We start from the raw sequence: 21,449 nt of genomic DNA on the forward strand, positions 1-21,449 counted from the left end.
GATTGGGGCCTAATTGTAAGAAGTATGTATGAAGAGTTTAGATTTTTTTTTTGCTAGGGGCTTTACGTTGCACCGACACAGATAGGTCTTATGGCGACGATGGGATAGGAAAGGCCTAGGAGTTGGAAGGAAGCGGCCGTGGCCTTAATTAAGGTACAGCCCCAGCATTTGCCTGGTGTGAAAATGGGAAACCACAGAAAACCATTTTCAGGGCTGCCGATAGTGGGATTCGAACCTACTATCTCCCGGATGCAAGCTCACAGCCGTGCGCCTCTACGCACATGGCCAACTCGCCCGGTAAGAGTTTAGATTTGGAAATAGTAAGTGGAGATAAAACTTAGAGAGCTCTAATCCATCTAATTGACTTAACAACATCTGATAACACACTTCCATTTTCTTTCAAGAGGCATCAATTTACAATTTGTTTGGCATTTTGTACCATGATCAATAAATCTCAAGGAACGTGACAGTCTCTATTTATCTCAGCCAGTTTTCAGCCATGGCCAGTTAAACGGTGCAATGTCAAGAAAGTGATATTTTAAAGTACAAGGAATGCACCGAGTAAGTGGCTGCACGGTTTGGGTCACGTAGCTATCACCTTGTATAGGAAAATAGTGGGTTCGAATCCCTTGTCGGCAGTCCGGAAGACAGTTTTCCGTGGTTTCCTATTTTCACACCAGGAAAATACTGGGGTTGTAACTTAATTAAGGCCATGGCCGCTTCCTTCCCACTTCTAGCCATTTCCTATCCCATCGTCACCGTAAGACCTAGCTATGTCAGTGCGATGTCAAGACAATAACTACTATCAAAAGTTAGAGAAGGGTCCACCTATTTAATACCATCAGCTTGTGAACTGTCCTATATAACTGGGACTAGTTTCAACCCCATACATATTGGGTAATCTTCAGCCATGCTCCAATTGGAAGACATATGCTCACATATAACCAATAATAAAGTAAACAATCTGGTTAGTCACAATTTACAATCCAAATTTAAAACACTGATGAAGTCCGAACAACACATCCAAACTTGAAACCAAATCACACATCAAGACAATTGTAAAAAAAATAAAGTAAAAGGAATGTTGTATATAAGGAAATCCTTCAATAAATATTTACCCCATTGACCACCATATCTTGACAGTTTTCATGATGATGATGATGATGATGATGATGATGATTCTTCTTCTTGTTTAAAAGGGCCTAACATTTTGACAGTTTTCAGCTAGTTTACTATTAAAATGTGTGTGCTGAACATTACCCAAATGTATTCATCGAAACAATCTAACATGATGCTATAAAAAAAATTGTTCATAGTACCTTAACACAACTATTATATTACTTCCACCATTAAACATTTTATAAGATCACTACTAAACACTAAATAAACATATTTAATGGTTAAAACAGAGATGTTATTTTCTCATATTAAGGGGTTTTAGATCTAAAACCCGTCACCAAATAAACATTTGAGACAGTTGAAATACCTATGAGGGAAGTTGTCAATTCCTCTTTCTAGTTCACAGAATTAGAGCATAAACTGAGAAAAACTTACTTCTGAATATTCTTGTACACAATAGCCAACAAATATCAAACTACAAAATTTAGCATGTAGCTATTAGTGCTGGGAGTCCCCGATGACATCCAGGACTGTTTACAGACTTCAGCCTGGATTAGTAGTTATAAGTTAAAACCAAGGGCTCTGCTCAAGACTCTATGTCCTCATTCAATGGGTGAACCACCATGAACAGTGCCATATGTCCTCACTCCATTTGAACATTGTGGAGAGGTCTGGAATGTTCAGGCTTTTAGCGCACAATCTAATGATTATAAATTGTATATTACCACCTCTCCCACACTGCAAGTGAACATTCTGAATGTGAAAATTTTTCTACTAACAGAACTCGAACCAGCTGACCCTGGTATCAGACCATGTAGACTTGATGCCTTAACGATCATGGCCACTAAGCGGACAAAACACAAAATGTCTACTAGCCACTAAACAGCATTTGAAATGACAAAAGTAATGAGAATTACACAATTTCAATGTGTGAGATAATTTTGGAGACCATTTCTACTAGGATGATGATGATGATGATGATGATGATGATGATGATATAAAATAATAAGGCCTCAACAGAATTCAAATTTCACTTGAAAATTAGAAAATTAGAAAGAGAAGCAGATCATTTTGTATATTTTTTCTGAGAATCAATACATTTTTGCTAGTTGCTTTACGTCGCACTGACAAAGGTAGGTCTTATGGCGACGATGGGATAGGAAAGGGCTAGGAGTGGGAAGGAAGTGGCCGTGGCCTTAATTAAAGTACAGCCCCAGCATTTGCCTAGTGTCAAAATGGGAAACCACGGAAAACCATCTTCAGGGCTGCCAACAGTGGGTTCGAACCCACTATCTCCCGGATGCAAGCTCACAGCTGCACGCCCCTAACCATGCGGCCAACTCGCCCAGTGAGAATCGATATAAAAGACACCATAGTTTATAGTAATACTCAACCCCACTCACCTGCCAGCACGGGCAGCTTGTTGTGCCAGACGAGCATGCATAGTCACAACCATATCGTGAGGCACTTTCCACATGAAGATACATCCATCGCCAGAAGCAGAAACGAGGCGGCGACAATCGTTTGTGAACCGAAGGCCTGTCACTAATTCCGAGTGACCAAACATAGTAGCCATGCATTCACCCGAATAATAATCGTATATACATAACGTTTTATCCGTGCAGCTCGTAGCAGCATATATCCCGCTATTGTCCAGCACCACCTGTAAAATAAAACGGTATCAAGTTGCAAGTGTTCTAAAATTACTGTAGAAATGTTTAACAAAGTGCAGTAGTACTAGGGACAACAAAATAATATTAACATATGATGCAACACAAGAAACAACTAATAATGGTAATGAGGTTAACTGCTTGCCTTCAGTGCCTAAAATGGTGGCATAAAATATAGAAAAAGAGTAAGGTAATGCAAGAGAACCATATCAGACAATTTACTGACACCAGACACTTCACAGTGCAACATTTTGGCACCCACAGTAATCTTCAGACTATAAGCAATTAATGACGCCGTAAACGTATAACGCTACCACTATCATAGGTCAAGACTCCCTTACTTGTCATCTCGTATGAATCAACATTCTCACAATGCATATATCTGCCATCAACACTTTTAAAATATGCCCCCACAGCAGGAAACTTGATTCAAGAAATTTCACTGAATATCCAAGACCATTTACAGTCTTTAGCCTGGATTAACTGTAAGAAAGGGTATAATTCTAAATAGGAGGGGGAAAAAAAGCTGTCAATAGTGAAGTACATGATTTCTCTGGTTTAGAAAACTTGCAAACAATACCGTATAATCTCGAGTACCACCCGCACTGTTTCTTCGAAAATATCACTTCCAAAATTGGGTGCGGTTTTGGGAAATTTATCTTTCCGAATGCGCATAAATTGGGCATCACTGCCGGCATGGCTTGGCATCAATGCTCTGTCCGCTTTCAGTATACGTTACTTCCGCGCCTGGTGTCGGTCTCACGCATGTTCTCAGAGTATTAACATGAATTCCACAAAAGCATTTGTAATCTTTTACTGCGAGTGAGAAACTGAAGGTAGTTTGGGAAGCCAAAATTATTGGAAATACTGTAGTGGCACCGGCAGAAAATACGATATTGACGAGTCGTATATTCCAGATTGGAGAAAGAAGAAAAATGTGCTATTAACATACAGTGGTGATCGCAGAGCTTTTTGTGGACTGAGTGTACAGTTTCCAGAAATTGAAAAAAACTTTATAAATATGTGACAGAAAAGCGGGAATTTGGATATGGTGTGTCAACCGAAATGTGTCAGCTAAAGACATTAGAGATCGCAAAGGAACTTTCAATGGAAAGGTTTAAGGCAAGCCGAGGATGGGTTTGTAATTTTTATAAAAGAAATGGGCTGAGCGTACAAACGCGTACCTCAATTTCACAGTGTCTTCCAGGTGCCTATGATGGGAAGTTATTGTCATGTCAGCATCACAAAATTCGGTTGCAGAAGGAAAATGCATATTTGCTTTCCCAAATTGGCAATGCAGATCAGACGCCAGTCTACTTTGAAAGTAGATCTCAGAGCTCCGGCTGGATGGATAGTTCACTTGTGGGTAAAGTGTGTCTGGCAACATCGCCCTGGTGCAATAACGGGACAAAACAGCTTGCATGTTCTCGACAGCTACCGCGGCCACACAACAGACGCTGTGAAGAAACATATCAAGGATGAGAAAACCGACCTAGCAGTCATTCCGGGCGGGATGTCTTCTATGCTACAGCCGCTGGATGTCTGCGTGAATCGTCCATTTAAAGCTGCCTTGAAACAGCTCTATACAGAATGGATGGCAGCCGATAATCACACACTGACGCCAAGTGGTCGCATTCAGCGCCCGGAGTTCAGCTGGTGTGTTCGTGGATTTTGACGGCATGGAATCGTAACCACAGAGACCTCATACGGAAGAGCTTCAGGAAATGTAGCATTTCTGATGCTATGGATGGCAGCGACGACGACATTTTGTGGGAAGGTCATGGTGATCAAAGTTCCGAATTTGGTACTGGTGATGATGATGATGATGACGAATGAACTCGGATATCGTTCTAGAAATGTTTGTTTACTTTTATTTGTATTTTATAATCATTTGATGTGTGTTAGTAAAGATTGTAGGCCTAAATAATTTTGACTTCACTTTTTTTTTCTTCAAAATGAGGGTGCGGGACTTACTCTGTGGCGGGTGGTATTCGAGATTATACGGTAGGTATCATGTAGATAAAAACAACCAAGTTCGATCTCACAGTGATATTTGAAGAAAAATAACTGAAAACGAAAAAGACAACCTTTAAGATCTGTAAATAATATTGTACTTCTGTAGTTTCACGAAAGTACAACAGTACTTGCTGACCCAATTCAATGCCATAGATTACTATTTCATCAGCAAGAGCACACAACACAGTAATCAAGTGGTTTCAATATAAATATAGATGGGAAAAGGCACTGGCTCAAGTCAGTCCTACAGCAAGTGTATTTTTAAAATGACAATGGAAACCACACCCCCCCCACACACACACACACACACACACACCTTTAAATAAAATATTGTTTGTAATGTCTCCTTGACCTTTCAGAAAAAAACTGGTTCCATGTACAATATATCATAACAGCAGGTGGCACAGATATTAGTGTGCAAGAGCTATGCACTGACACACAGGAGAAGAAAGAAGTGGACAAATTAGAAATCTATCTTATGAACAAAATCTCATGGAGGACCGCCTGGATGAGAGAAGGGTATGACTGTAGAAGGGTCTAAGAAAAACTACTTAAGGATAACAATACAAATGACCTTGTGTAATCACCTAGATTACTAGAAAACAAACGATCCGAGCCAATACTAGCTAATGATCCAAATTACTGAGTGAAGGGGTCTAATCAATTTACTCCACGCTTAGGATGAACAGTAAGGAAAAAGGAGGCTGGAAAGAACGCAGCAGATTAAGAAGTGAAGTTTCAATACAGAAGAGCACATCATATACAGTCGAACTTCCATCTGCCGAACCTCTATTACTAGAAGTTTCAATATCTCAACAACTTCAATTTTCCGGCCGTCTCTCCTATTCTTCACATGTAATCATTTCTCTATTACTCGAAATTTGGTTATACAAATTTCTCGGAGCAAACATTTCCTCCCTAGATGCATAAAATATTCTGTAACTCAAATTTTGTACAACATTAAACAGTGCAATACAGAATTTATACTTTGTGTGTTATAGTTCCAAAACATACTACTGTACATATTCCTGGCTGACCGTGGTATGTTTAATTAGCAGCTTATCTGTCCACCAATGGTGTGCCAAACACAGGCAGGTGAGATTTTTTTTTTTTAAGTTGCTTTACGTAGCACCAACACAGATAGGTCTTATGGCGATGAACAGCTGAGATAGGAAGTGAAAGTATTATAAGGCTCAATGTGCCATTCCCCTGCAAGACGTCAGAACCGGGAAAACCTGCAGTGTGTTTTTGAGCAGTCATTCAGTGTCTGTTTACTGTCCTGCAAGTGTAAAGCACGGAGAAACGCAAAGTGAAATGCCTAAGCCTCAGTGAGAAAGTTTGAGTGATAGATGCAGTGGAGAATGATAAAATTTTAAAAAAGAAGGACATTGCAGCTGAGTATGGAATTCTTCCCTCTACAATACTCAAACATGAAGACAGGATTAACCTGACAGTAAATGAACCAGGTATTACACCACAACGGAAAAGACTTAAAACATCAAGTTTCCCGGAATTTGAAGAATCTATGATTCAGTGGGTGACCTGTGTGAGAGACAGAAGCATTTCAATCACCAGTAGCTTAGTTCATGAACAAGCAGTAAAATTTGATAACGACTTAGGTTATGAATCTTTCCAGGCCAGCAGTGGGTGGCTGGAAAAATTTAAACTTAGGAACAAAATAGTGCAAATACTCTAATGTCAGATGAAAGGGCTGCAGTATGTGAAGGGGACAGTAGGAAACCATGGAAAACCATCTTCAGAACTGCCGATAGTGGGCTTCGAACCCACCATCTCCCAATTGCAAGCCGACAGCTACGTGACCCAAATCGTGTAGCCATTTGTTCGGTACCAGCACTGTTACAGGAGTACAGTCCTAATGACATATTTAATGCTGATGAGGCTGCTTCCTTCCTCAAACGCTTGCTTAGAAAGACACTGGTGTTTACAGGAGTAAAGTGTTTCAGGGGCAAAAGAGGTAAAGAAAAGTTTAAAGTAATGCTGGGAATTAGTATGACAGGAAATGATAAACTAAAACTTATAGTGATCGGAAAATCGGAAAAGCCTCGCTGTTTCTCGGAAGTCATTACCGGTCATGAACGAAAGCAACTGAAAGTCGTGGATGACAAGCTCCATTTACAAATCTTGGCTGCATGGTATTGACAAAAAGTTTCAACATGAAGGGAGGAAAATCTTACTTTTCGTAGATAACTACCCTGCTCATCCCAAAGTGCTTGTACAGGAGTTATAGGCAGCACGTGTGGTCATCTTGCCACTGAACTTAACATCCAAACTTCAGCTTATGGACCAAAGGGTGATTAGAAACTTGAAGCATTTCTATAGGATGAGGGCTGTTCAGAGAATTCTAAGAGGAACTGTATCTGAGGAGTCATTAATGGACATCAATCTACTACAGCCAATAACAATGATGAGTAATTCATGGGCTGATGTGAAGCAGAAAACCATTGTAAACTGCTTCCACAAAGCAGGATTTTCGAAAGGTGGCTCAGGAGCTTCCGACACTCCTGATCCTGAAGAATAGATGAAGTATCAGCAACTTGTTAATCGCGTAGCTGATTTAGAGGCTTACATAAATGTGGACTGATGTTATAGTGGCGGAGCATCGTACGGATACCATCAACACTGCTGCCGAGCAAAAAGACGATGACTATGATGATCGAAATGAAATGGCGTATGGCTTTTAGTGTCGGGAGTGTCTGAGGACAAGTTCGGCTCGCCAGATGCAGGTCTTTTGATTTGACTCCCGTAGGCGACCTGCACGTCGTGATGAGGATGAAATGATGATGAAGACGACACATACACCCACCCCCCGTGCCAGTGAAATTAACCAGTTATGGTTAAAATTCCCGACCCTGCCGGGAATCGAACCCGGGACCCCTGTGGCCAAAGGCCAGCACGCTAACCATTTAGCCATGGAGCCAGACATGATGATGATGATGGCTAACAAGAAGAGCTGCAAGAGTTGGAGCTGCCCTCTCCTGTACCGTCAGCAGACCAGGCGTTAAGTGCAGTGGCTATTCTTCGAGCCTACATACAGTCAGTCAAATTGAAACGACGGTGTTTCCAGAGCAATAACTCTTGTTGAAAACTATGTGAAAGAAAAGCTTATCAGTACAAAACAGAAGAAACTAATGGATTTTTTCCCAAAGTGTTAACGGAGGTATGTTTCTTGTTTCACTGCTGTATGAATTCTGTCATTTGTATTCAAAATAGTTACTATAATAAGCAAGATGAGACCGGCCTGTTGTACAATCTCCTTCCTCATAAAATATTAGCTGAAAAAAGTGACTCATGCCATGGAGGGAAGAAAAGTAAAATTCGTGTAACAGTCCTTCTCGCCACCAATGCAGATGGATCTGACAAACTTCCTCCACTTGTGATAGGAAAATCGAAGAATCCGAGGTCTTTTAAGGGTGCGAAAACAAAACCTACGGAATATGAATCCAACAGAAATTCTTAGATGACTATGCTTTCAATGAAACAGTGGTTGAAAAACTGGACATTAAAATAAAAAAAAGAAACAGAAGAAGATCCTTCTTATTATGGATCGATGTGCTGCACATCCACCTCAAATCGTTCTGGAGAATGTCCAAGTGGAATTTTTCCCTCTTAAGTGCACCAGTGTTCTTCAACCGCTTGATTTGGGCATCAATGCAAATTTTAAAGTGCATTATAGAAAAATATTGGTTCAACATTTAATAACACTGAGTGATGCAGGAAATGAACCTCTCTCCATTAATTTGCTACAAGCAATGGACCTTATTTCGGCTGCCTGGAAGCAGGTGTCATCCTCCACAATCAGCAACTGTTTCTGCAAAGCTGGTGTCTTACTAGATGAGGCTGCCTCTAATGATGATTATGGGGACAAAGTTTTGTCTGGCAATGAGCTAACGCTACCAGAGGGTGTAGAATTTGATACTTTTGTGCATTTCAATGATAATCTGGCAGTATGTGGACAACAACCAGATGCAGAGATTATTGCTGACGTATGCCATCAACGCAGTGGTGATGGACCAGCTACAAGTGACAGTGATGGAGATGGAGATAACGGCTTGAATCCTTAAACACCTGAACTGAGTGAAGTTTTAAGTGCAGTCTATGTGTGTAGGCGTTACATCAGTGCGAAAAGTTGTCATGAAAATGCTTTGAATTAATTACTACATTTGCAAAAGGAGGTTTATACTCTTAATGCAAGAAAAGTGGAGCAAGCCAAACTATCTGATTTCTTTAAGGCTGGACCAAGTTCAAAATAATATTTTCTGTCTTAATGTATTTATTATTTGCAAGGATTTACACATGTAGGTCTATTCCATTGGTTTTTTAAAGTAAATATGTAATGTATTGTGTAAGTCTGATTTCTAAGTAATTTTGAGTTACAAGTAGTTTTTTCTCTTCCCCTTGATATATGTATAAGTCATGTTCAACTGTATTATAATTAAAGTGATGCCATAAAAATACTGTATTCACTTTAGCCCTTAGATACATATGATTCAATGACATGCTCAACAATGGGATTTCACCAAATCTAAAAATTATGAAAACTCGAAATAAAACTTCGTTCTTGAGGTAATTTGATATATTGAGGTTCCACTGCACATTAATCACATTCATCCCCCTCGTGACAGCTCTTGAAATGAGCTTAGTGATGAATTACAGTCCAAAATATCATTTAAAAAGATTATTTAAGACTTCACATTCAATATTTGTGTCATAAGCCACGAGTACGGTACAGTAGACCCTCGATTATACGTTCCTGGAAACTACGTTTTCCCACATTATTCATTCAAATTACATGGTCCCACAAGCATCCTAATTAAATCATGTTGTAAAAATCCTGCATTATCCGTTCGTCGAAAAAAGATTTCCCAGGTCGAGAAATTTCAGTCCCATCAACGCTAAATCCTCGATCATGCGTTTTTCAAGAAACTGTATCTTACGAAAGGATGGTTACGGCATACTTTCAGATCTTGGTGTTGACGTTCCGTCATTGTGGTAATTTGAAGAAGTTCTGTACTGGAAAAGCGACTGGCAGTGAACTTGCATAAGGGATTATCTTAGCGTCGCATTCGGGTAGTATTGTTTAGAGAATCCTCGGAAGTCATAAAGCAGAGAGGGCCCACGACAATTGAAAGGAGACTAAGCACATTTCGACAGCTCTACATGAAGACAGAACGAGTTTCATCAAATGTTTGCACTTGCAAAACGTCTACATTATGTCCAGGGTTAGATGTTTATATTTTTATAGTTTTGAGTGTGTTGCCGAACAGGTTTTCGGCATTTCCCTCCGGGCACTGTATAGTCACTGGGCTTCCAGGCAGGAATCGAAACTGCTCCTACTTAAGTAACACAAATTTAGTATTTTAATATTATCGTATATGATTATGTTATCGAGACCAGAACAGATGTTACACCTTACATACATAAAGCCATGGGAGGTTTTGGGATTGCCTATTACCGTTTTCGTCCTAATATACGACTGGGAATTTCATGTTTTTGTGTTAAAATGTTATAAAAGCCGCAGTAGTTTTATTTGCTCACGTTACATTTAAAAAACTTTGGATCATTCATACTCGTACCGACTTGTACAGCGAGCGCGCTTTCCAGCTGAGCTCAAGGTCGCGAATAATCGTAATTTCGGAAGTGTTAATGATATTTTTTCTCTTTCCAATTTGATTGTGATTAGTGATGGGCAGAACTAAATATAATACATTCGAGAACTTGAGGATTGATACTTTCGAAACCATATTCTAGAGTTCAACATAAACTTTAAAAATAAAAACTTCATTGTTCCATATTGAAAAGTATCACAGTTAAAATTTAAATAAAGAGGTTCAACCTATTCAATACAAAAGAATAAGAAATGCAGTGATTACATTCTTATTTAATAAGTAGAAGTGGTACCGGTTTCGACCCTAGTCCAGGTCATCATCAGCCGATTAAAACGTGAAAAACAATGCATAGAAAAAAGAAAATAAAAGATCAAGTTCACTCCGGATCAGTAGGAGAAGCGATATAAAAATGACGGGGGTAGACACTGTAAAATTCAGAAGAAGTAAAATGTAAGTCACTTAAAAGAAACAGTGCGTAAATTTCTGAATGGCAGTATGGCACACGCAGTGTTAGGCAAAGTCTTATAATGTTTATGAAAAGCGGAGAACGGTTAAATGAGCTAGCTTGTATACACTGTCAGGCACAAAGTCATAACACAATCAAACACATATGAAGATCCATAATCGTGCTGAAGCTGAAGATGAGTAGATCAATTGAAGTAACTTGCCAGCTCCCGGTGATCAGTGCCTGATGTTGAATATATGGCACTACTATTCAGGCGCAAACTTCGAGAACGTAAGTAGACGGCAGTACTCCCGTGGGTCATGCGCAACAATGACATAAATAGACGGCAGTTCTGCTCGATGGGTTAAGGGTGAAAACTGTGTTACTTTGAGAGAATTAGAAGGTGGTGCAATTTGATGAATATCAAAGGTCTAGTTGCCTTACCTTGATGAGCGAACCGTCCTCACCCACCGAGCCTTTGAAGGTTTTGCTGTGCTTCCCACTGCTCACGTTGTAGACCCTAATATTTCGGTCTTGACACGCAGTAAGTATATGTTTTTGACCAGAATCCACCTCCATGTCATAGAGGGTAGTCTTCCCAGCCACGTTGTGACCCCTGGAGAACTGGTTCTGGGTACCACCTGGGGACTGATAAACAACAAATTCATGAATTTTAGTCAATATTTTTAATTGTGACTGTGTTAGCCAGCAGACACACAATTCACAATCTGATAACTTAATCTAATAGCATTTTATAGAATATATTTAAAATACTATTAAGTAAAGGGATCAACTTACTTCAGATGTACCCACCATCACTATTTGTTTTATGTCGCACCGACACAGATACGTCTTATGGCGACGATGGGTAGGAAAGGTCTAGGAGTCCAAAGGAAGCGGCCCTGGCTTTAATTAACGTACAGCCCCAGCATTTGCCTGATATGAAAATGGGAAACCATGAAAAACCATCTTCAGGACTGCCAACAGTGGGGCTCGAACCCACTATCACCCGGATGCAAGCACACAGCTGCACGCCCCTAACTGTACGGCTAACTCACCCAGTGCCACAATCATACTGGGAAGAGAATACTATTGAAAGACTAAGGGCCTGTACTATGACAGCCAGATAAAAGTGCGGTTTAAATTTATGTGGCAGTTTGCACATTTATCTGAAAGTTCGGTTGAAAACGCGTACTACGAGATTTGTTTATGTGCAATCTGAGAGAATATTCTCGTGTTTAGCTATCCCAAAGTTCGAGAGGCAGTTAACACTCTTATATGGGACTTTGCTCCTATCGGGGACGCTACTGTAAGAACCAAAATGGCTATACATCAAGACGAATCTACATTTGCATGATGCTCTATGAAAAATAAGTTGTTATAATGTAATCTATGTATATATTTATAAAATATATCATGCTTCCTGTCCAGCTATCACAGAAGTTTTGAAGATTTCCCAAACTGGCAGTTCTTGCTACTGAGTATGCGAGTTGCCCGCAAGCAACTCAACAGCAAGCTTCCTAGGTAGCCGCAGTCGTTGCGCCAACATTGTTTGATGCTGCCATGCAGTTATTTATGGGTTCGAGCCCCAATAGTCAATAATTTTGTTTAACTTCTAAATGTTAGTTGGTAGGGTGCTAGAGGTGGTAGTACACATTTCCAAATCATTAGAGTGCATGTCAGAAGCTTAGGTTGAATTCCAAATTTATCCGCGATGCACGTGTGAAGTAAAGGTATACGACGTTATTCATAGTGATTCGTCCGTTGAATGAGGACCTTAAGGAGGTTATATTTCTTTGACTTCATAACAACTTGCAACTAAGTATTTACACTAAAGTGACATAAATGCTTGCTAGTTACTATTCTAACACTGTCTTGCAAAAAAGAAACTAACCAGGCGTACTTATTAAATACCATAAATAGCAACAATAAATTGAATTAATAATAAAATTAATGATCCTACGCCACATACAATGGCATTAATTATGAATATAAACTTTACTTTCGCCGTAGCGTGCATCTTCATAAATAGTATTCGAAAAAACAAGATTATACCATGTGGTAGGACTTATTTAATAAGATACATAACCTAAAACTTAACTTTTGCATCCAGGGTAGATTTTCAGTCTTTTTGTTTTCTACAACAGTTTCTGAGTTTCGTTACATAGTTAATTTTAACATTTCTTCGTATGTGCTGATTTCAGTCCTAATCCTGTGTTTGACCTGAACTTCCACATTATAGCTTAATAAGAGGCTGATATTGGACTCTAGTAATACAATTTCAAAAGGAATAGAGCTAAACAAACGAAAACACCAGGGAATACGTATACCACAACGCTAAATTTCACTATATTTTCAGTAATCTTATTACCAACGCAATAAAAATGTTACTACATCTTCCGCATAACAATACCGTCGTTAAAATCCGTTGGTAATAAACAAGAAAATATTTAATTTCCTAGTTTGCAAAACTGCAGCCTACGTATCTGGCTGTTTATCTGACAGTTGTAGTACAGGCCCTAAAGTAATTTCACTGGCTTTCCAGTTTCATTAATTCTTTTAATGGAATAAGGTAATCAAGTCCTATTTCCACTTCTCATCACTCCCTCTTCCCACACTGACCTGTCATTGTGTTTATTCTATTAAGGGTTTCTAACCAGGTTCTTATTCAGAGGAGAAAAATAATTATATGTAAGCAACATAAGAGAGAATAACTGCAGATATTTTTCACATGCAGCCAACATCTTATGGCCTTGAAATAACAACTTTACCTTTATAAAAGATTCCTCAAGGGCAGATGTTGATGCTTCACAAGAAAAGAAATTGACTACGACTCTCCTCAACCCTGAATATCTTCCACGAAATAAAAAGTTCACAGAGCAGCAGTGAAGGCCCTCCACTAAACTCTAAAATGACTGAAATTATGTTCTAGGGTTACGATTTTAAAAGTGGGTAGAGTTCTTATTTTATTGAAAAAGTACAGTAATACCTTATTTAATTTTCAAGGTACTTTGATCTAATATAGATGCATTATCAGCCTATATAAGAAATATAAATGACAAGCAATGTGATGAGAAAAAAAAAAAAGAAGCAAAATTTAATGCAAGTCAATTCAGTGAGAGGAATAGAGATTCCAGCAAATAAATAGTCAAACAGATTCCAGAGTAAAGGTCTGTTTGGACCAATACTGAAGCCAAGTTTATCCCCAATCAGAATCAATACACAGGAAGCTGATCCAAGTCACCCATTACCCTTTCTTTCAAAGCTCCAGTTAATGTCCAACTTCATATCAATTGCTCTTCAGGTCTAGGAAAGAATAACGTTCCTTTTTTCCATTCTCACCTCACCTATCCCCACCCCCTTACCTCAGAGGGCCTGAAGAAAGTCACAGTCTAATATAACAATCGCGAAGCTCTGATGATATTTTTCATCCGAGGCGACTACAGCACTCCAAGTGGAGAGGTAGAGGCAATTTTCTAGCAGACAACAGGGAACGAATTACCACTATAGTCTAAAATGGTCATAACTTCTTCATGCAAATAATGCCCTGACAAGGTTATTGTAATCCTTATGAAATAGTGGAGGAGGTCAAACAATTTATTTCGATGAGGAGTTCGAGGATAATATTGAATTATTTATTGAATCTTAAGTAGTTATTTTTCACCGCAGGCTATAACATAAAATCGCTTCTAGAGGGCAGCCGGTTTGAAATAGGTATATACCATCCCGGGCTTTTTTGTAGAGGTTCCTATGCTCTACAATTTGTACGCTTACACTTGGGGTCTATCGTTGACAGTTCACGCAGCATAAGCCAAGAAAGCAAGTGACCGACATCGAACCTGCCAAGTTGGGCTGAGAAGGCCAGTGCTCTACCATGGCCGGTCACTTGCTTTCTTGGCTTACGCTGCCTGAACCGTCAACGATACACCCCAAGTGTAAGCGTACGAATTGTAGAGCATAAAAACCTCTACAAAAAAAGTCTGTGATGGTATATACCTATTTCGAACTGGCTGCCCTCTAGAGGCGATTTTATGGTATAGTCTGCGGTAAAAAAATAACTCCTTAAGATTCAATAAATATTTTGATATTATCCTCAAACTCCTCATCGAAATAAATTGTTTGACCTCCTCCACTATTTCATAAGGATTACAATAACCTTGTCAGGATATTTTTTGCATGAATGGTTCAGAAGTTACGACCATTTTAGACTGTAGTGGTAATTCGTTCCCTGTTGTCTGCTAGCAAGTTGCCTCTACCTCGCCGCTAGAGGTGCTAGTGTCGCTCCAGCTGTCAAGTGGATGAACCTTCCTCTTATTAGAGCTTTGCGACTGTATATATTAGACTGTGAGAAAATTACATTCATCTATATTGAAAGCATGGATCAATCAATCTCTTGAAGTTGATGCCAGAAGTCGGTGCTCACTATTATGCCTGCTACATTCTAGGTACAATACTTCTTCTCACTTTTCAAAAATTGTCACACCACCATATGTTGGTGTTGGTGTTGTTGTTAGATGATTCATGAATGTAAAGAACAGGAAAGAGCAGTGGGCACAATGAAGCAATGTTCACAAACAGTGCTGTGAAGATTATGTATGAGACTTCTTAAAAGCTAAAAATACTGCCTTACCCCCTGAAGTTGCCGGAATATGATTGATTTATCAGCGCCACAAGAAACCATCTGCAATTGCTCATGAGAATTGAGGAATCGCACCGCTGTAATGGAAGACGAGTGATCATCCAGGGTCTGAAGGAAGTTATATTCTTCATCCACACTGAAAACATGGATCAATCGATCCCTAGAAGCTGATGCCAAAAGTCTGTGCCCACTATCATGCCGGCTGTATTCTAGGCACAATACTTCCGCATCATGAGCTTCAATCCGACACAGCTCCTGAAGATCTTTCAGCAAATGAATTCTGAAATTACAAAATCCATGAAATAGAATAAACATGAACCACACTTGGGCGACTGGAGTGGGACATTGATGATGATGATTATGATGATGATAAACATGAGATATACAGAGCTAATCTTACATATTTAAAATTCTTTCAAAATTCAAAAGAAAGATGCCACAGATGTGACATTGCAATCTAGCCAAGTTTAATCAAAATCACAAACAAGACAAAATTCATAACAGTTAGCTAAATGTCCCTGTCAACACACAAAGAATTGTACAAAACTTATTCCAGATTTTTTTTTTCATAGTTATTGAAATTGTACAGATGCAGGCAGAGTGTACAACTGTATATTGTTGTGATGTTTGGAACATCACAGCATGTGATAAATTATTGAACTGTCTAATTAATTGATAAGATGAATATATTTAATCACTGATAAGTCATTTTTAAATTAATATATAGGGTTTTAATCGTCCATTTCACATCATTTCATTTCTTTGTATCGTGGCTATAACGTATTCTGAACGAACCACATATTGGGTAAAGTATTTCAACATCATTCATATTAATAGCTTGCAGTAAATTTTCCAATAGCCGTTGTGAGGTGACCAGAGTCAGCAGGCTAATTTCAGCCCATTTCCAGGAAATGTACGTCATCAAGGTTACGAGAGACCTTACCCTCTCCACCTCATGAAGAGACAGTTGATACATTATGAACACCTACTTTTCGATCTTCGCTACCTGACGCTTTATTTCAGCGGGAAAGTTCAGCCTATGTGAATGAACGTAATAAAGCAACGTGATGGATTCACAGCAATACATAGGAGAAGGGATGAGACCTCGAATCTTACTGGACCATGTGATATGGCTGATGGAAGGAGACTTTTGAACCTATATACGTCGAAGACAAGAGCTGGAGAGGACATTCTTATTCTCACTCTTAGACACTGAGATACTCTTGGAAGACACTCTTACTACGATTCTACGTCTGCACATCGCAGAAGATTTTAACTTAGTTCACTTCGCATCTGAGTAGTACCGTAGGATACTACTCAAAAGTTACTCTCATTGGGACTTGTTATCTCAATGACGAGATGTATAGTCAACGGGAGACCGGTTTTGACTAGTACAAGGAAGGAGAGCTTTTATTATGAATTTAGCTACGCTACTGTTCTGTAATACAGAAGAATACAAGTGTATTCTCTCCATGAACATAACCCATGGTGGTTTTGCAATTTAAAATTAGGACACATTATGACTTTATGTAAGGAGTACAGTAGGAAGTGTTAAAGGCAGGAAAAGCAGAAGTAGGACTGGAATCCAACAACAGATCACGCAGCCGGTACGAGAGATCCACCCATCATCAGCTTCAAGATAACAGAGTCTACATATGGTAAGCTAAAGGCATAAGTTACTGCAAGTCTTCGCGCAACAGTTCATTTTCTTAGAGTTAATTTCATTCAATTTTTCTTTTATTTCCGTAAGTTCAGATTTCGTTAATACGCCGTTACGTCACGTTTTTCATCCTAATAAATAGCTGTTTTAATTTGTATTTTATGAAATGATTATTAATGATCCTTAAATTCCAAGTTAGTGTACTTAATGGTTAGTGTCCCGTCACCCTACCCCTGGGAGTTTTTTTGAGTCTCATGACGTATTATTATTATTATTATTATTATTATTAATTATCAACTATCGTTTTCATTGTTTATTGAGAAACAATGAGATATCATTTATTTATATTACTATTAAAGTGACCTGCCACATTATAATACTGTCACACATCTGTGGGCTGAGTGGGTACGTCACATTGTCAATGAACTGAAGCCAAATTTATCCCCAATTTGAATCAATACAGAGGATGCTGATCCAAGCCACCCATTACCTCTTCTTTAATGTTATTTGTTTTACGTCCCACTAACTACTCCTTTATGGTTTTCGGAGACGCTGAAGTGCCAGAATTTAGTCCTGCAGGAGATCTTTTATGTGCCAGTAAATCTACCGACATGAGGCTGACATATTTGAGCACCTTCAAATACCACCAGACTGAGCCAGGATCGAACCTGCCAAGTTGGGGTCAGAAGGCCAGTGCCTTAACCGTCTGAGCCACTCAGCCCGGCTACCCCTTCTTTCTCAGCCCCAGTTAATGTCCAACTTCATATCAATTGCTCTTCAGGTCTAGGCATAAAATATATATTTTATGCCTTTGCTGGCAAGACCTAGTGTTTACAGTGCACTATGTCTTCTGGTATGGGCTGGAACAAATTTGTTACTTTCATTAACCTGTCTCAGTCTCATCCTTGGCTTTAACAACATGAAAGTGACCGAGGTATGAGCGATGCTAGTAATGCCATTCCTTTTGCAGCCTGTCCCTGTTACGAACGGTATGAAAATGTTGCTCATAGGGTCAGTTGGTGCAGGCATTTCAGTGGGCCTGGCAGACTTAGACTGGCTCAGAGAGGAAAGCAACAGGAAACTCCCTCAATCCTCATTTCCCTAGTACACCTCTTCAGTGACACCTGGGCCACTTATGGTCACTGATGGTGGAGCTGTTGAGGACCAAACCAACCTCCAGGTTTACTATTCAACATACGAGGGGGTTTCAAATATAAACAAGATTTTATTTTTTATTTAAATTCATTTACTGGAAAACACAAGGCAATTACAATTTATTTTTTCACATAGTTTCCTGCTTTGGAAATGCATCTGTCCCAGCGTATGGTCAGCTATTTTAATGCCCACATCATAAAAAGAACAGGGTTGTGTCACGAGCCAGTTGCGCACGAAGTCTTCCACACTCTCATCATCTTCAAATCGTTGCCCTCCTAGAGCTTCTTTAAGCGGTCTAAACAAATGGAAATCACAGGACGATAAATTTGGGCTGTAAGGAGGATGATGAAGTGTAGTCCAGTACATTTCCTGTACCTTGGAAACACTTACAGCTGCAGTATGGGGTCGCGCATTGTTGTAGAGGAGGATGACCTGTCGAATCGGTTGGTCTTGTCTTTTGTGGCAATATGCAACCCTCGCCTTGTTCAGCAGCTTGCAGTAATAAGCAGCATTGATTGTGTGCGTCACTAATGCAAAAATCAATCAGCAAATTGCCTCGCTGATTGAAAAAAATGGTTGCAAGAACCTCGCCAGCTGACAGTCGAATCTTGGCTTTCACTAGTGCTGCCTCCCCTTTCCTCTGCCACTCCTTACTGGCTTGTTTGGATTTGGGAGTGTAGTGGTGGACCCATGTTTCGTCGCAGGTGACAATCTGACTCAAAAATGCATCACCTTATTCTGCAAACCTTGCTGTAAGCACCTGACAGACCTCCAAACGTCTCAACTTCAGATTTTTGGTCAAAAGGTGAGGGACCCATCTGAAACACACTTTACGGAACTGTAGGTCGTTTGTGATGATTGTCGACAGCTCCAATAACTGACTCCGATTCGTTCTGCAATTTCCGACACTCTCGCCCATCGATCGTCATCAATAATGTCTTTAACCGCACAAATGTTTTCGTCTGTAATGCTGGTCCGAGGACAGCAATCGTGTTGCTGATTTTCCACATGTTCTTGTCCTTCCTTGAACATTTTACGCCAGGCAAACACACGTGTCCTTGACAATGTTTGATTACCAAACTGTGTAGTCGCTGTAACTCCTTCACGAGCAAGAAATTTTATAACTATGCATTGCGCAGGGGAAGGGTGCACCTGTTGCTCTGACACTGCGAGCGTTACTGACGAAACGGCGGGAAATATCCAACAGCATGCTCTCCCCACTCCCAACGGTCCTGCCTAAGCATAGCAGAAGCGCAGGGCCAGTCCTACCAACTGTTGATGTTCAGGAACAAAAATCCTGTTTCTATTTGATTGACATTCGACATATATATATCATAATAAAACTAAACCTAAATGCATCCCTTGATGTATTTAGAGCTGTTTTGCAATAATTATTATCCTGGAATATTATCTAATTCCGTAAGTTTACAAACCCTATCCCATAAAATAATAATCGCCACCAATATCATCCTTTATATGGCTTAAATTACCACCAGTACACCCTAATAATTTATCATTTTATGCCAAAATACTATTTAATTGTTCCAAGCTATATAAAAGGCAAATGAATAGCATATCCATCTGGAAGTTGTTCATGGTTTTTACAAAATGTTACTCAGATTTGTAGAATTATTTTAAGAGTGTACGCAAGTAACAGAGTTGGTAGTGGATGGTTGCAGACTCAATTATGCCCCATTGCAATGCAAGTTTTGTTCAAAGAGGCTGAAAATGTGAGAAATCACTAGACTGAAAGTAGAAATTATGATAAAGTCATATGTCTAAACATTTATACTAATTCTGTAAGTTATACATGATTGTTGTATAGCTCCAGCTGAAATGAGAAATACTGCAGTCATGAAACTGTGAGAAAAAGCTGAGTGTTACTGAAAGAGCATCAGGAGAAGTAGACTAGACTAACAGCAGGTCCTAGCATAAGTTGCACCACAGCATAGCATAGTCCAAGTCATGACAACAGAACAATGGGGAATATATTTTTTTAAGTGTGCATCTTTCTCCTCCTCTCCTTTCAGCAGATGTCATAAAGAAAGAGTATTTAGGTGATATTTTTAAAGCTGAAGTGAAATAGGGGAAGCAAACCAGATTAACAGAGCAGTGAACTATTGCACAGTGGACTAGGAAGATCACACATGCCCTTAACACTAAAAGTTCTGTTTTGGCTACAGCATGAAGCTTTCCCATGCCTAGGATATACGTACCTGATGTTACCCGATCTGTCTCCGGAAGCCAGATGTTTACCATCTGGACTGATTCTGATAGATCGCACACCATTTCGCCCATCATAGGAAGTGTCCGCCTTCTCAGAAGCACCTGCGCCAGACAGGTCCAAGTCCTTCAGGTACGTCAGCTCCTTATCCACGTACAACACTTTTAGCAGCTCCTAAGATCACAATTTCTTGTCATATTACTTTTCAAACAAACTGAATACCCCAATACATCAGTCAGCTGCTTAGACAAGATGATTAGTTGAAAAAATGGATGATGCTAAATAGTAACATATACTAAAATGTAAAATTAATTCAACATCAAAGAATTTAGCATTAGTAAAAAAAATATAAAAGTTACATTATTCTGACTTTCACACTCATGAATAACCAGTTGATCTATGGGTCAGTGGCATTGCTTTCAGTTCCAATAAAAGTTCCATTATAACAGAATCATTGTAATTTTTATGTAAATTACTAAAGCTGATAAAGAAAAAAAGCATTTAAAATATGGGTTACAATAAAATTACTGAAACAAATAAAAAAAATACATCAAATAAAAAAGTACTATTAAATAATCACAAAAGACTAAACTGAATTAAATTATCTTTCAGCTATGTTGGCTTCTTTGAATCTTAGTTTAATTTTCTTCTTAATATAAGCAGGCAGGAAAAAGTTGAATCTGGATTAAGTTTTTAATATTATTTATTCATCACAAAAAAACTCCAATGCAAATTCCCAGGGACATTTCATTACAATCCTGGAAATATTTAGATCTTGAGCATTTAAGCATCTTAATGTGAAAATAAAAAACCAAAAATCAAAACCAAAATAACCCTATCTTAATCCCTAAAGTATACTGTTCTTGAAATATCTGTTGGCTGCACTGCAACTTG

At 39.1% G+C, this 21,449-nt stretch overlaps 1 protein-coding gene across 1 annotated transcript in view; it reads right to left on the reverse strand.

Moving 5' to 3' along the window:
• Wdr62 (WD repeat domain 62) overlaps nucleotides 1-21,449 on the reverse strand; it is a 459,879-nt gene that overhangs the window by 170,712 nt on the left and 267,718 nt on the right. Inside the window, exons 8-11 of the mRNA XM_067135382.2 lie at nucleotides 20,548-20,729; nucleotides 15,508-15,796; nucleotides 11,322-11,525; nucleotides 2,523-2,782 (exon numbers count right to left, since the gene is read on the reverse strand). Of these exons, the coding sequence (XP_066991483.1) occupies nucleotides 2,523-2,782; nucleotides 11,322-11,525; nucleotides 15,508-15,796; nucleotides 20,548-20,729 (935 nt within the window). The remainder of the gene's footprint in view (nucleotides 1-2,522; nucleotides 2,783-11,321; nucleotides 11,526-15,507; nucleotides 15,797-20,547; nucleotides 20,730-21,449) is intronic.

This window comes from Anabrus simplex, chromosome 1 (assembly GCF_040414725.1).
Source record: "Anabrus simplex isolate iqAnaSimp1 chromosome 1, ASM4041472v1, whole genome shotgun sequence".
Taxonomy (NCBI): Eukaryota; Metazoa; Arthropoda; class Insecta; order Orthoptera; family Tettigoniidae; genus Anabrus; species Anabrus simplex.